The 16748-nt window shown below is 36.1% G+C and overlaps 2 protein-coding genes across 5 annotated transcripts in view; one reads left to right on the top strand and one right to left on the bottom strand.

The window, feature by feature from the left end:
• LOC122137453 (carboxyl-terminal PDZ ligand of neuronal nitric oxide synthase protein-like) overlaps nt 1–6791 on the top strand; it is a 45363-nt gene extending 38572 nt beyond the window's left edge. Inside the window, exons 11-12 of one of the 3 annotated variants that reach the window (XR_006154852.1) lie at nt 1271–1464; nt 4669–4805. Coding sequence is in view for 1 of the 3 variants with exons in the window: in XM_042724225.1 (XP_042580159.1) it covers nt 4669–5212 (544 nt within the window). In the remaining 2 variants the exon portion in view is untranslated. Of the gene's footprint in view, nt 1–1270; nt 1465–3363; nt 4076–4668 lie in introns of those variants that run through there. The other 2 variants (XR_006154851.1, XM_042724225.1) reach the window with 2 other exon arrangements.
• Nucleotides 6792–8861: 2070 nt separating this feature from the next.
• On the bottom strand, nt 8862–13811 carry LOC109070928 (membrane-spanning 4-domains subfamily A member 4A-like). 2 transcript variants are annotated; one of them, XM_019087431.2, is made up of 7 exons: nt 13438–13809; nt 12770–12961; nt 12455–12574; nt 12310–12366; nt 11648–11785; nt 9459–9596; nt 8862–9287 (listed from the first exon to the last, which is right to left on the bottom strand). In XM_019087431.2, exons 2-7 carry the CDS (start codon nt 12935–12937, stop codon nt 9279–9281), a joined length of 630 nt encoding a protein of 209 aa, XP_018942976.1. In that variant the 5' UTR covers nt 12938–12961; nt 13438–13809; the 3' UTR covers nt 8862–9278. The 2 variants fall into 2 exon arrangements, with proteins under 2 accessions (XP_018942976.1, XP_042580161.1); XM_042724227.1 differs by having other exon boundaries at nt 8862–9596; nt 13438–13811.
• Between the last annotated feature and the right edge of the window lie 2937 nt (nt 13812–16748).

Genomic DNA, 16748 nt, shown 5'->3' with positions numbered 1-16748 from the left:
GGACTTTAGTTGTGTCATGTCATGTGTGTGTCTGCCTGGGTCTCAGTGTGTGTCCATCAGTGAGTCCTCACGTGGGCTTTGAAACTTTATGCACCTGTCCATCATTTGTTCATTTATCTGTCACTCCTGGTGTTAATGCCAGCGTGAACTCTACATGAGATGGAATCTGTCCATCCCTCATATGCCAGTCTTAAGTGCCATTTCTTTTTTATTGCTTTGAAACCTCTTGCATCTGCTCCCCTCTGTTCATGTTTGTGCTGTTCTTTGTAAAACCTCTCTACATGCACTTTTGCTTATTTTATTATCTGCCCATCCAGAAACTGTCTCGATGATGATTTCAGCGCGCTGTAGGTCACACTGCACACTAAGGACAGCTGTCATGGCCTCAGAACTGTTGTGATCTTGAGCTTGTTTGTGTGTCTGCCGTGTTGCTTGTGTTAATGTGAGAGGGATGAATGCCTTCTCCCCCCATGGATGGATTTAAGTGTCAGGATTAGTCTATCTGCTGTTGCATTGATCTTCCATAATCTTCACTTGCTGCTTGATTACTGCTACTTAGACTAATCACGTGTGTGTGTGTGTGTGTGTGTGTGTGTGTGTGTGTGTGTGTGTGTGTGTGTAAAGTTGAAATACAGTATGACTTTTGCCAAGGTTTGTGCCCCAATTATCAGTCTGGATGCATCAAAACTAATTGCCAAAAATCTGCAAGTCTGCAGTCTGAATTTACATGAAAATTGCATAGTATATGATGGGCACAGATTCCATTTTTTTTTAATTTAAGACCGTGTTTCCATCCAGTCAGAGCATATAATTTTTTTTTTCATATTTTGACATTTTAGAACACTTTTGTAATGTGTCTCCTAGCAATGAGGTGAATGTTTCTGTCTGTGTTTGGAATGATTTGGAAATCTGGTGTGTGATCCTTAATTATTTAGTGTATGAGAACCGTTTTTTTTCCGTATGATGAACAAATTTGTTCATGTAGTGGTATTCCAGCTTTTAGGTCAACTTTAGGGCAGAATTGTAAACAAAAGTGAGCTAAATATGAAAGCTTCCCTTTATTGATGTTTGGGGTCTAAAAAAATGATTCCTAAATAAAGCAAACCATGTGGATTTGGTAGGATTATACAATGATAATGATACAGTGTTGCAGTGGGAGTCAGATCAGATGATTTTCTAGATGGATTTCTCAGGTGTTTAGGTGAAAAGATTTGAGTGGGCTTGAGAGTTGAAAGGGAAGAGAGACTTATTTTTGTTTTTCTCTGCTCAGGTGCACGTGTGAGGAGCCTCCCCTTCTGATTATCCACTTCCTCCTGTAACAGCCTTCTTCCTCCTCTCTAATCTTCTAACCCTTCTCTGATGCTCTCTCTCAATCTCATGCCCTCACCTGACCTATCTACCTTTGTCTGAAATCGCTGATTTTTTTCCTCTCCACTCCTCTCTTCTACACTTTACCAACCTTCTGTGAGTATAATGGTGATTGTACTTTATTTAATTACACTGGCATACTAAATGAATGGTGATTACAGTGTGTGTGTGTGTGTGTGTGTGTGTGTGTGTGTGTGTGTGTGTTTGCTTGCTCAGATGTCCAGAATGATGGACAGTGTGGTGTGGGCAGGTTTGACCTACACTGTGTTAAAACTGAAATCACCTTATGAGGCCTCTAAAAGAAAAAAAAAACATAAGGGATGCACTGAAAATAAAATACTATTTAATAATTATATATTAGTCAACATTTGAAGTGGATCAAAAAAGTTCATCAAAGTTGTCCTAAGACAAGAACACATTTTGGTTTTAGGTTTTTAACAAAACTTTGATGAAAGGTTTTGATCCACTTTAAATGTTGACTAGTGGATATATAACAATATATTATGTTAGTATGAAAACCATTGCATCTATGACACCTCGCTAATAGGTCGGTGTGTGTGTGGTACTGTATGTTATGTTAGAGCTTAGAGAATCATTTAGTACACTGGTTTACACTTATTAGATACTTTATTATGCACATATGTGGACTTCACACACCAAATTCCCCTTTAAGAATAAAAATGGTATCTGTCTACATACACACACACACACACATTACCATGATCAGGAGCAAGTCTAATGCTCTCCTTCAGGAAGCTTTGAATATTTCATTTCGTGCCTCCGCAACGGCTTAACAAGTGCAACACTGAATAATGAGATTTTGTATTATGAGAAGTAAATTAAGCTCATTCTTTTTGTTGCTATGGCATTTTACAGAAGACTAAAGGTTATATTATTAGACTTATTAAATGGTTGATGTGACATTTCATCGCAAGTATTTTGGCTCTTCACATTTCCAAACACATATATATATATATATATATATATATATATATATATATATATATATATATATATATAGTACAGCACATGTACACTGAAAGTCATTGCAGTACTAGGCAGGAGAGGTGTATGTTAAAGAAAAATATTAAAAATGAAATTACTGAGACTTTTCGACACCCACAGGAAGATGAGTTAATATAAGATCCCCTGAGACGAGGAGACGGCAGGAGGCAGAGTGCTCTCTGGAAAGATGTGGAGGAGGAGATGTGACAGCGTTTGGTCGGGGGCCAGACAGAATTGCTGATGTGATCATATGCTAATTGGAGGAAAGAGAGAAAATGGAAAAGAAACTCCAGAAAGAAAGTCCAAGATCAAAAGGCTGTAGCTTTGTATGTGAAGTTACACTGAATGTGTTGGATTGTATGTGTATTTATTAGTGTATCGATGAAGTATTATTCATATAGGATTAGGGGTTTGACCAAACACCCAACCCTGCTTGGCTGATTAAAAAGAAAAGTTTTTTACTACTCACTCTAAGAGATCAGACTTAAATTTTAAAAAATAAAACCTCATAGACAATGAATGCAGATCTTAAGTCGTGTCTAGAGAACAGAACATTATAGAGACTTAGGGATGGGCTCTTTTAACTTGAAACAATAACCAATCACTGACCAGCCACCTAGCAACTGCATAGCAATACATGAAAAAGCACTTTATCCATCTTAGAAACTACACACCCACAAGCATTGTGCCAACTTTTACGCAGGCAGAAAATATGCATCTACTTTAAGTAGCCTACTATGTAGTTTGAGTTTAATGTTTTTATTTACATTTTTGCACATCATGTAGCTTGCATGTGTTTGAATGTGTATGAGTGAGAGAAAGAGATAGACTGAGTCTTATGTTGTGCTTTCCCTGTCCCATGCTAAGTGACTGCATTGCAGTTATTTTTAGTAGAGCCATCAATACAAGAACCTGCAGCTCTGTCTCCCATTTTCACTCTCCCTCTCCCTTTTCTCTCTCCCCCTCTCTTTCTTTACTTAATTCACCCAGCAGGGGAACTGTGGTACAGAGATAAGTGCACACACACAAGCACATGCAGAATGGAGACTGTCTTAAAAAATGTATATGAGCTCTTTTTGATGATTCAGCAACTGTTCACCACACAATCACATCTCCCTGCTGATTTCCCTACAGTTCTGATACAATGTCCTGACCTGACACGCCATGATAAGTGATAAAAGGCTTTAATCCATGTATCAGCTGCTAATTATCTGCAGTCATAACAAGCACTAGGATATTTTAACTGGGTTCTGTTTTTATAGTGCTGTGCTGTATAGCCCCGCCTACTGAAATCTCATTGGTCACAAATCCACATAACCACATAATCTTTAAATACTTTATTTTTTGGCTGTGGGTGTGTCATGTTGCATAGCATTAGTCGGGGGGAGTGTGATTCATCCCTGTGATTTTTTTTTTTTTTTACTTGTTCACTTATTTGTTCATTGAAGTCTCTTGGTATAAGACTGAAATATTAACTTAGATGATGTATTAAGAAACACAGAGTCACATTATAATTTATTAAAATTTGCATGCATACAAAAAGACTCCACAATGCATAAATGTAAGCATCATAAATGTTTTACAACTGACAAGCAGAACCGTTGTATTTATTTAATATATTGTCTTCTATACCTTCTGTTCATGACATTTATCAAGTTATTAATAAGACAACAAATTCTTTATATATATATTCTTTTTTAATAACAGCCTTAGATTACTATTAATCAGTGTATTATTTTAATATTAGTCATATACTATTGCAGTATTTATTATTTTTAATTTGTTTTTAATTTTTATACCTAGTTTTTGTTTTAATTTTAGTGATTGTATGTGCTTTTGTCATTTTCAAATTTCCAGTTTTATTTTAGCTTTAGTTTTAGTAATATCTTTGAACTTAAAATTAAATTTTATTTCCCAAATCCACATTTTGAATTTTTTCAAGTTTTCTTTTTAATTTAAGTTTCATCTAATATTTATATTTTAGCTTTATTTGAATTAACAAAAGCTATTTTTAGTAATTTTAGTTTTAGTAACAATAACTGACTCACATGACAAACTGAACTAGCAACATGACCCCGATGTTCAGTCAGAAAGCAGACTAAAAATGAATCTTTCATGTAAAAGACTTGTGCAGTAAGATTGATTTGTTTACAAATCAGAATGCTGTCCGGTTAAGAATGTACTATAAATGTACTATAACGCTTTCGTGGTATTCCGTGTCAGTATTTTTATAAAATAATGTTACCCAGTCAAGTCCACCGACTGACAAAATTTGTCTCCTTTTTGTGTCCACAGGTATAAACAAACCATCCCTAAACTGGACCCTCCACCTCAGCCCCTGAACCGCAAGCGTTCAAACAGGACTCTCTCTCCGGGTGTCGAAGCGGAATCAAGATCTTCAGCTGTAGCCACACCTGTAAATGGGAACATACTCACAAACGTGAGCAGTAGCTCCTCGTTTCCTGACATCACGCTATGCTCTGTTTCACCTGGTGATTTCTATTCTCATGCCAACGGTAACAGTGTGTCATGTTCAGCCAGCGAGGATTCTGGCGTGCGCTCGGATGACAAATCCCTTATATCCCCCCAATCCAGAGACGACCCCTCTGATGACCAGAGCTCTGTGTTCATCTCCACTTCCAGTACCTGCAGCAGCTTACCTGAGGATCATCCAGCTGTGGATGGAGTAACTCCACCGCATTCTACCACACCACTGGGATATGAGCAAACCAACCCGTTCTCTTCGCCTGTCAATGATACCTGCCTTCATATAAGCCTAAGCGAAGATGAGTTTCTAGAGGAGGGCACCTATAATGTCGCTACCCCATGCAGGAGTTAGAATCCCACGCAAAATATGTGAAATTCAGAATAATAACAACTCTGCAGTGTTGAACAAACATAATGAAGAAAGGTGGCATATTTGACAACTGATCTGTGTAATATTAGCCACAAGCTCACACTGATATTATGCTGCATATTACTTTTTCGCTCCTTTTACCAGTTTTTTTCCACTCCTTGTTTCGATCAATGACTCTCCAATTTTGTACCATGCCCTCAAATGATTTTATCTATAAAATTTGCTGAAAGAATATTTAGTATGATACAGAGTAGACTACTATTGGCAGATGGATAGAGTGTATTTTTTAGATTGAAATGAATAGTTATTTTTTAGCAATGAATGAAGTGCATTGACTCCCACTAAGCTAAATAGTTCAGTCTATTTTTTTTTTTAGCGCAAATTGATTTATATATTGTTTGAATGTTATTTGGATGCTAAAGAGCAGTTATGTAGCAAAGAAACGCAGAAGTATGTTAGCAAAAGAGACATGACTGGTGAGAAATAGAAGAGAAACATAGAAATATGAAGAAATTGAGGTAGAAAAAAACTTTCTTGCATGAATTCAAACTACACACATTTTGTTTCATAGAGTAAGCTGTGTGACTGAATAGCTAAGTATGGCAGCTTGAATGGATAGATGACTGCAGACAAATAAGGGACTTGATTATGTCTAGACATCTTGAAGGGCTGAACCTCTCTGATTTTAATGCTTCACCAATCAAGGTAAAATGAGAGAAGATCATTATCACCTTTTCTAGGTGGAAAGGCTGCAAAGAAAAAAAAACAGACAGGCAAAGTAGAGGTGTTACATTAGCAATAAATGCAATAATTTTCACATCCTGTGAATGTGTACTCACTACACAGATCTCACTGCTTTTCTCAGTTAACTAGTGTCACAGTGTTGTCCTTATGATCCCTTTTTCAAATAAACCACCAGATTATCTAATTAAGCGTTCATAGTAAAGCAAGTTCAAGTCCGTCCGGTCATTCCCACTTGTCTGAGGCTGTTCAACTCTCAATGCTTTTTCTTAATATTGAAACAGTGTCTCATCTAAATCAAACACAAAGAAGAAGTATTATAAATATATATTGACTACAGATCATAGTCAGCTGCTTTATTTTAACGGACTGGAACATTCAAGATGTCAATGACCTAAAACTGTGAAATAAGTGTGCTAGCTGTTAAAAAAAAATTGTTTTTCATTGTTTCACATTGAGACATGCTTTGAGCCATGGATTTGTGTATCATACAAAAGCATAATGTATCAGGGTGAATAATAATGAAAAGAGGCAAATTAGATGAGGGTTGAACAAGAGGAAGAACCAAAGGGATTTGAGTCATTTTGAAAGCAATGGTGTGAGCAGGTGCTTTTAGCTGATATGGGTTAGCATGACACTTCGAGACAAGAAGGGAAGGAGAAAGAAAGATGGAAGTAGAAGAAGGAGATGAAAAAGAAAAAATAAATGGTGTTTTACATGTATTGTTCAAATTAAAAAGAAGCAGTTGTGGCAATAAAAGTGGACTAAAATGCAAAGTGGGTTATTTTTGCAACATTCTAAAAATAAAAAAATCAGTTTTCTTTTTTGCTCTCCTAATTAGGTATAGGTAAAATATTTTCCACAGACCAAAACTCTATTTTTCAGAGAAATTAAATATTTAATATTACTAAATAATCCTATGCAAATTATGCAGTGCAAAGTAAAATAATCATTCACCAGAATATTTTTTAATGCACAAAAGACTCCTCGCTGACAGCAGGTTTTCATCTGATCAGTATTTATCTTTCTTCAACAATATGATATTCTGGTCATTAAATCTTCTCACATTCATGTCTGACATAATGGTTTACCTTTTTCTTACTGTCTCTAGCAATCTGGCCCTCCTGTCAAGTGGCTAATTTAAAAGCTCAACGGGGAGAATTCAAGACGTCAAATGATTTTTGACAGTCCATGATTTATCAAGTATTTGAATCATACCAGCTTCCACCATTTTACTCCTTTAAAGAAAAACAGCATAATCTTAGGCTGTATCCATGCTGTAGTGCCCAGAATGAAAATTTGTCTTCTGCTGTGGGACTCCCTGCTTTCCACTTCACTCACAACAAGGGAATCCCTTTTCTGCAGGATGCTCATTTCACAAGGGACATAGGATATTCCTCTTACTTCATCCTCACTGAGAGAGGAAGAGGGCAGAGGGGGATGGTAATAAAGGATAAATGAAGGACGTGGAGACTCTTCAGTCCAATCAATATTTAGGCTCATGTGAGCTGCAGTCCTGGGCCCTTGACTGCTGCACTAAAGATACTCTTCATACTCTCATTAAAAAAAATAAAAAAAAAACGGTTGCACTGCTTCCTTAGGATATTGGGATCTTCGATAAAGATTCATTTTACAATTATTCCTAAAATTCATTAATGTCTCTATATAGCATTTTTTTTTTTACAATACTTCAGAATATAAGCAAATAAAAATTACAAAATTTTTAAAAAATTACAAATCAGGTGTTAATTTTAGTATTTTTGTCACCTACTGAACATCATTATACCATTTATTTTTGCCACCCACTTTTCATTCATTCAATTCATAGGGGGTCGTCCAGCCACGAGCCAGCGCCCAGGAAGATGCAATACTTCTAGTAGAGTGAGCTAGCAACCTGAGCTGGCAGGGCATAACCTGTGCCTGATAAGCCAGAGTTATGGTTTTCACGATCCAGTGGGCCATCCTCTGCTTAGAGGCGTCATTTCCCTTCTGCCGGAGTAACAGACAAAGAACGGGTTTGAGGTCCTGAAGCTTTGTGTCCAGTCAACATAGCATCTCAAAGCTCGGATAGCACAAAGCAAGCTAAGGCTGGGTCTGCTTTCTCCAGGGGCAGTGTTTGCAGGCTCACCACCTGATCCCCAAAGGGAGTAGTGGGAACCTTGGGCACATACTCGCACCAAAGTGATGGTGTCAGCTACCTGCTAGGGTAGGGGTAGGTCACCTAGAACCTCCGCGTCCCATTCAGGGACCAGACATGAAGTTTCCAGAGGTCTGGACATGGATGCCACAGGTTGCCTCGACTCTGAGTCAGTAAATCCTTCCTCAGAGAAATCTGCCAGGTAGAGGCTGTTGCGAGGAGCATTAATTTGGGGAACAAGGTATGAGTGGGCCAATACGGCGCCACAAGCACGACCTGCTCCTCGTCCTCCCTGTCCTCGCACAGCATCTGTGCAAGAAGGCTCACTGGGGGAGAACAACTGGCAGTGAGAGGTCTCTGGGGAGGCAAACAGGTCTACCTGAGCGACTCTGAAATGTCTCCAAATCAGCTGGATCATCCGGGGATGGACACTCCATTCTCCCGGGAGTGTAACTCATGACAGCTCGTCGGCCTTACGGTTAAGCAGACCTGGAATATGAATGGCACAAAGTAACCTCAGAACCTCCAAAGGAGAAGGTGGCGTGCGAGTTGCGGCATGCGACAGATCACCTTGTTGGTTGATGTACGCAACCATCGCCGTGTTGTCTGTTCGGACCAGCACATGCTTGCCTTGAAAACGCTCTTTGAGAAGCCCAATGGGGCAAGCAGGAGCCAGCAGCCGGGTATTATGCAAATGTATTAAATGGTGACGCAGCTACTGTATGTCACAGAAATAATGACAGACAAACATTGTAGGATTGAGGATTTTTGAAGTGGTCACCTTTATTTAAAAGACTCATATATCAGTCCAATCATGATTTGCTTTAAAAAATAATGTCAACATGTGGTTGATAACAAAGGGTTTCACAAATCTGGTCCTCAATGTCTATGGTCCTGTACAGTTTAGCTCCAACCCTGATCAACTCACCTGCCTGTGTGTTTTTTTTTTTGTTTGTTTTTTTATTCTGAAGGCTAGCTTGATTCATTAGCTTGTACATATGTGTTTGATCAGGGTTTGAAGATCAATTTTCCAATAATTATAAAATGTGTCCATATATTCTCACTCTTTTATTATAGATACACTAGAAAGAATACAACATTTTTGAGTCGGAAGCAACATTAAAAATATTGATTCCTTGCAACCTTTGGATGGTATGTCCTTACTGTGACTCAGTATCCCTGGGAAGTAACAGACAAAATATTTTAGTTTACAAGAGACAAACGTGATCCACACACAAGATTGAAACCCTGTAGAAGTTATATTTAGAAGAATATATCTATTGGGTGTTGGGTTAAAACTAACTGGCACTCTATTTATTGCAATTGCATCACCACCACTAAATTATTTACCTGGTTTACTGCCACATTGACCACTGTAGAGTCTGTGCTGCTGGTGGCTTTGCAGGCAAATGCTGAGATAAAGATGGAGATGATCAACTGAAGGATGGAGAACACCAGCAATATTCCAAGGATCCCTGAACCAAACCCCTAAAAACACACATTCAACATGGCCATATTTAAAAGCAGTTCCACAAATAACATCCCAGCATATATTGTGTTTATTCTGATGATAAGGGTGTATCTCAAAAATCAGGATATAAAAGTTTACAAATCTTCTGTCATTTATTCACCCTCTTGTCATTTTATGATTTTTTTCTTCTAAAGAAAGTATTTTAAAGACTGCTTTAACACAATTACAATGAATGAAGACTGAGCTTTCATGCTTCAAAAACACAAGAAAGAACCATATACAGGTGCTGGTCATATAATTAAAATATCATCAAAAAGTTGATTTATTTCACTAATTCCATTCAAAAAGTGAAACTTGTATATTATATTCACTCATTACACACAGACTGATATATTTCAAATGTTTATTTCTTTTAATTTTGATGATTATAACTTACAACTAAGGAAAATCCCAAATTCAGTATCTCAAAAAATTATAATATAACTTAAGACCAATACAAAGAAAGGATTTTTAGAAATCTCGGCCAACTAAAAAGTATAAAAATGAAAAGAATGAGCATGTACAGCACTCAATAATTAGTTGGGGCTCCTTTTGCCTGAATTACTGCAGCAATGCGGCGTGGCATGGAGTCGATCAGTCTGTGGCACTGCTCAGGTGTTAAGAGAGCCCAGGTTGCACTGATAGTGGCCTTCAGCTCTTCTGCATTGTTGGGTCTGACATATCGCATCTTCCTCTTCCCAATACCCCATAGATTTTCTATGGGGTTAAGGTCAGGCGAGTTTGCTGGCCAATTAAGAACAGGGATACCATCGTCCTTAAACCAGGTACTGGAAGCTTTGGCACTGTGTGCAGGTGCCAAGTCCTGTTTGAAAATGAAATCTTCATCTCCATAAAGTTGGTTAGCAGCAGGAAGCATGAAGTGCTCTAAAACTTCCTGGTATACGGCTGTGTTGATCTTGGACCTCAGAAAACACAGTGGACCAACACCAGCGGATGACATGGCACCGCAAACCATCACTGACCGTGGAAACTTTGTACTGGACCTAAAGAAATGGTGATTGTGTGCCTCTCCTCTCTTCCTCCAGACTCTGGGACCCTGATATCCAAAGGAAATGCAAAATCTACTTTCATCAGAGAACATAACTTTGGACCACTCAGCAGCAGTCCAGTCCTTTCTGAAGCGAGACGCTTCTGACGCTGTCTGTTGTTCAAGAGTGGCTTGACACAAGGAATGCGACAGCTGAAACCCATGTCTTGTATACATCTTTGTGTAGTGGTTCTTGAAGCACTGACTCCAGCTGCAGTCCACTCTTTGTGAATCTCCCCCAGATTTTTGAATGGGTTTTGTTTCACAATCCTCTCCAGGGTGCGGTTATCCCTATTGCTTGTACACTTTTTTCTATCACATCTTTTCCTTCCCTTCGCCTCTCTATTAATGTGCTTGGTCACATAGCTCTGTGAACAGCCAGCCTCTTTTGCAATGACCTTTTGTGTCTTGCCCTCCTTGTGCAAGGTGTCAACAGTCGTCTTTTGGACAACTGTCAATTCAGCAGTCTTCCCCATGATTGTGTAGCCTACAGAACTAGACTGAGAGGCCATTTAAAGGCTTTGCAGGGGTTTTGAGTTAATTAACTGATTAGAGTGTGGCACCAGGTGTCTTCAATATTGAACCTTTTCACAATATTCTAATTTTCTGAGATACTGAATTTGGGATTTTCCATAGTTGTCAGTTATAAACATCAAAATGAAAATAAATAAACATTTGAAATGTATCAGTCTGTGTGTAATGAATAAATATAATATACGAGTTTCACTTTATGAATGGAATTAGTGAAATAAATCAACTTTTTGATGATATTCTAATTATATGACCAGCACCTGTAAGCTAAAACTGTTCATACAACTTGTGTACTATATTTCAAATCTTTTCAAATCACCCAATAGCTTTATGTAAGGAACAACATAGGGTTAATATTAAGATTTTCAATGATTAATGACATACAGTATAGGTAAATAATAACAGAATCTTTTTTGGGTGAATTGAAGCAAAATAATGTGCATTTAATACCTGAGGAATTAAACAGTCATATCCATAGCGGCAATTTGGACGCTCCTGTGTGGTGATTCCTATGTCTGCACCCATCAGAATGATGGATATGCCTGCAGTTATGGCACTGATCACATTCATTCCAAGAGAGGCTTTCAACTATAGGGCAAAAAAGCTTTTAAGTGATAGGAATTGTGATGGCACACACTTGTAAAACAACCTAAACTCTGTAAAGTAATAACAAGTCAGATATGTTGATCAGATAGTGGTAAAATAATGAACGTCTTGTTGTAATGAGTTTAATGTCTAATGTTTAATATATGGTGATCAAAATATTTTTTTTTACAAATAATATATATATATATATTTTTTTTTTTTGTATATATATATATATATATATATATATATATGTATATACACACAATATAAATTATTTACCTTACTAAATTAATTGTAATGCAAGTATGCAAGTAACTGATGATTATGATAATTTAGGCAAGGTCAGTTTCACACCTGATACAAATCTTGATCAAAGAATATTTTACCACCTTTCTACAGCTGCAATGAGAGCTTTACTGCTAACAGATTACCATGTCTGGACTGGTGCTCAATTGAATTGCAATTACTGAGTAATGTGAATAATTACTCTCACTCTCAGATTTCAGCTTACTGTGTGTACATACCACACACGGATGAAGTTTATTCTGTGCCGCAACAGACAGAGAGCCAGTACTGATGTACTGAGAAAGAAACACAGGACATGTAAAAGTTAATTCAGGAAATTCAAATTAAGAGGGAATTAAAGCTAAACTATTAAATGAAACTTACAATGAAAGATCCCCAGACGGTGATGCCACTAACGACAGAAATAGTACTAAATATGTAGAAATTTGCGGTGAGTACAATACCAAGTAAGAAGACCATCACTCCAATCATTATCTGTACAGTCTATAGAGCAGATATACAGTAGGTCAGGTGTTTTATTCATGATGGCATAACATTAATGGTTGGAGACACGAAAATAGAAGCTATCTGTGTTTAGTACACAAAAGACTACTGTCATTTAAAGTGATCTAAAAGAAATTAAATGATAAGAATATTACCAAAACTATACATATCATTATAATTCATTAAATGCATTACCCCCAGTGCCTTTGGTTGTGCTTTGAAAAATCCTTTAAGAGCTGTATTGTGAGATACTCCTCTGGCCTGCTGTCCATCAACAAAAACAACACCATCTTTTGCCTCCTGTGGATTTATTTGAATGACAACTGTCACTTTGTCAGTTGAGATGGCCTCACTGGTTTCCATTCTAAGATATGTTTTGGATTTTACCTGTAATTACACATTAAAAGTTATTTAATAACAACAGCTAATACAATAATTTGATGCTTATTAATAAAGAATCTCTGTTTTTCATGTGTATCTTGATTTATATTTAAAGCAGTTATAAATGTTGTCACTCTATATCATAATATTTCGATGAATTTAAATGTATATATTTATTTTGACAGTGATGCTTTTACTGTCCTCTGAAGGATCAGAATGTAAAATTTTTAACGTTTATAAATAGTTTGCATGATTGTAAGTTTCATTTGATTTTGACATTTGGATTTTTTTATTTGTTTGTTTGTTTTTTATAACCTTTAAATACCAAAGCATAAAAAATGTGCATCACTGGTATGAAAGAAGTCAGAGCTGCTCAAAATCAGTCGATGATGGTTATTTTTAACTGATTTATGTCAAATTGTGTATACAAATATAGGCCTTATAATTAAAATCATCATAGATGTTAACATGAAATATTTTACCTGAAGTGAAATGAGTTGAGTTGATGTGGATGTCTGATCGTTCTTCTGGTGTATCTTTGTGTGTGTGGACTGTGAAGAACCGCTAAGGAGGAGCTTGTGTCAAATGAGATTGCTTTAGAACTTAAAGGATTATGTTGATGCTTTATATACAGATTTAAAAAACTACAAAGCACCATAAACTATATAGACATTGATTAAGGATGAAAATATCTGTGATTGAACGCACCATCACATGACTGTGTTCAAAACAAATACATTAATTCTGTCATCGGGCACTTTTTTTTTGCAGTTTTTGTGTCTTTGTCAAGTAAAGTGCTTTAAACCATAGAGATTGTTTTAAAGTAGCTTCATATTAAACAGGAAAATAACATAATAAATAAGGCAAATCTAAATTCTGCTGTAAAACAGCTCTAAAAAGACACTGTGTTGTTATTCAGCTCAAGTCAGTTAAGTGTTGACAGTCAGTTCAGTTCCAGTTCATCAAAAGAAATATTTAAATCAAATGAAATTTCAATTCATCAATAATCAGCTGAACTAAAGACAGTATTATTCAAATCTGAAATATCACCATGAAAAGTATAACATTAATGAGAGGCACTCTGGAGCACTACTGTTGCATTATAATAATAATAATGATGATAATAATAATAATAATAATAATAATAAATAATATTTCAAAAAGTAGTTTCATTTGTTTCTCTAAGCAATTTTTTTCAAATTGGGTTAGGCTTAATTGATAAAATGTGTGATAATGCAACAATTATTACCTTTTTTATGCAATGTGAGTTGCTCTGGAAAAGAATAGTAATAATGTAGATCTAATAATTTAATATAATAATAAATAAGGATGTGTTATTTAGCTATACAACTACAGCAGAATGTCCTAGTTTAACAGCAAACTGGTTCCAGGCAGTTGTGCCTGTGGCTTTGGTGTGGTTTTTGGTTTCCATTCTATTTTTCTAGTTGTACCTTTACTGTAGTCAACCATGTGGAGAGATTGCTGAAATGAGCAGATGGTAGCAATGTAGCCTACAGTACTTTTGCAATCCAGATTTTTAGGTTGCTATGAGCATACTGCATGTAGATATGTAGATAACTACACCTTATAGAAATAGCATCATCTGACTAGTTCTCGTTGTCACAGCACCACTACAAAAACCATTTCTTTTGTTTAGTGAAACACTCATCACTAGAGGCAGGTGGCTTTGAAGATACTGAGACAGATGCAGAGACCACAAATGCTTACCATTGATGTGTTTTCTTGTCATGCACAGGAAAAGCTTCTTGAAACCTGGTTTGAACTGACAGTAACATTTACTTTCTGACTCCAGACACGACATCAGTAAAAATGTACTGATCCCAAAGTAAAGTGTAAAACTAAGACTAAACATACAACCCCAGTGTGTGGTTCCATAAAATGCTTAGACTAGTCTTACAATTAAGTCAACTAATTTTTTTTCCTTTAACAGAACTTTTTCAAGTCAGTTACATAAAAATGTAGATTGGTTTAATTTGAATCCAAAAAGTATGATTGATTGCCCTTTGAATAACTGCTACTGTAGTTCATCAGACTAGTTCTTAAGAAACAGTCTTAACATAATAACTAAGTTTGTACAACCGGCCCCAAGACCTACTCATCTTGGTTAACAAATGCAATCTTTGGTCCATGTCAAACATGAAATAGAAGTATGGCCATTCCAAATAATTCTATAATATACACAAATACTTTTGATTTTTCTGTTCAGTTCCTGTAACACGCGACATACATACATACAAAAAAAAAAAAAAAAAAAAAAAAAACTTTTCTCAATTTTCTAAGGAAGCTGACACCACTGTGGTAAAAGAGAGTTTACATTGGAAAGTATTGCGGTTGACTTTTATTCCACTTAAATGCATCAGTGGAGTTGGTTAAAAGCCCCCTTTTTTTCTTTTTTTTACTGGTCCTAAAATGGTGATTGAAAAAGTATTTATTTTTCTTGAATATTGGAGCAGAAAACATTGTAAAAAAATAAAAAATAAAAAATCATTAAAACATGTGATGTATTTTCTTGTGTGTTTGGGGCAAGGTGTCAGCATCCTGACACAACTGTCTGGTTCAGTTTACATTGAGATCGAGATACCCATGCTCCATGTTTGGTCTCTTGTTGTGAGCACATGGCTTGTGATTGTTTTCATTGGCCGTGTGTTCTTGTATTTCACACACACAAAAAAAGCTACAGTTTAATGATGTTTTATGTGTTACAGTCTAACAGCAATCAGACCACCACAGCATATTAACACTGTCTTTCACCTCATGTGGATTTACTTGTATGAAAACTGTAGCTTTGTCTGTAGATATGACCTTGCTGGTTTCCATTCTTCCAGAAGTTTTGTCTGAAAACAATGCCATTCAGATTCATATAGATATATTCATTTGATTGTCTAATGGAATTTTAAGTACAAAGCAAAACTTATAAAGAGCAACACTAAAATAATTATTGATGCAAAAAAATATATACACACATATATATATATATTACCTGGAATGAGATTTGTTGAGGTCTGGTAGCTCTTTCGATGTATTTTTGTGTGTGTAGACTCTGTGAAGAAGGTGGGGCTACAAAGTTTCTTTTGATTGCCATCTTCCTCTTAAAACAGGAAGGTGCATCTTACATATAGAAAAAAACTAAGCATAGGCTATAATTATTATAAAAATGCAAAAACAATTTAATAACAATAGACAATAATAAAATTTTAATAATAACTATTAATAATTTAAAATTTATTTTCATTTAAAATGTTTAAATTGTGCTGCATGTTATCAGTGACAGTGTGCTGGCTTATGTGTCTCACACCATCACACCATACTCAGCAAAGCAGAATTAAAAATATTTCAATGCTCGGTGTCACCAAGGGCTTTTGCCAGGGGGCCACTGGAACATCACTGATTTCATTAATTATGCAAAAAAATATTTAGAGGCAACTTTTTAGAGGTACCTTTGCTATCACTGATTACATACCTTATACATAATGATTATTAGTGGGTTTTCACTGCAAAACTACACAAAAGATGCTAAAATATCAGTGCAGTTTATGAGAAAAGCCACAGCAAATTCAGTCATTTTGGGACAGAAAAAATCAAACTAAAACTGAATAATCAGAACCTTTCAAAGAACACCAGCTCACGTGTCTATGTTCAAAACACAAACATTCTAATTATTTATAATTATTTCATTTTAGGCACAAAGAGCTATGTAGTCCGCAGTAGACTCATCATCGGCACTTTTACAGTTTTTTTTTTTCAACTGCTTACATTTCAAAACTTTGCCTCT

Source organism: Cyprinus carpio, chromosome B5 (assembly GCF_018340385.1).
Source record: "Cyprinus carpio isolate SPL01 chromosome B5, ASM1834038v1, whole genome shotgun sequence".
Lineage (NCBI taxonomy): Eukaryota > Metazoa > Chordata > Actinopteri > Cypriniformes > Cyprinidae > Cyprinus > Cyprinus carpio.
This window is presented reverse-complemented; position numbering and strand designations above follow the sequence as displayed.

Bases quoted from the DNA above. Each gene is read 5' to 3' on its own strand.
- LOC109070928 (XM_042724227.1), bottom strand. From the start codon at position 12,937: ATGGAAACCAGTGAGGCCATCTCAACTGACAAAGTGACAGTTGTCATT. The intron at 12,575-12,769 runs GTAATGCATTTA...TCTGCTCTATAG, and splicing joins CACAACCAAAGGCACTGGGG to ACTGTACAGATAATGATTGG. The intron at 11,786-12,309 runs GTATGTACACAC...TTTGCCCTATAG, and splicing joins ATAAACTTCATCCGTGTGTG to TTGAAAGCCTCTCTTGGAAT.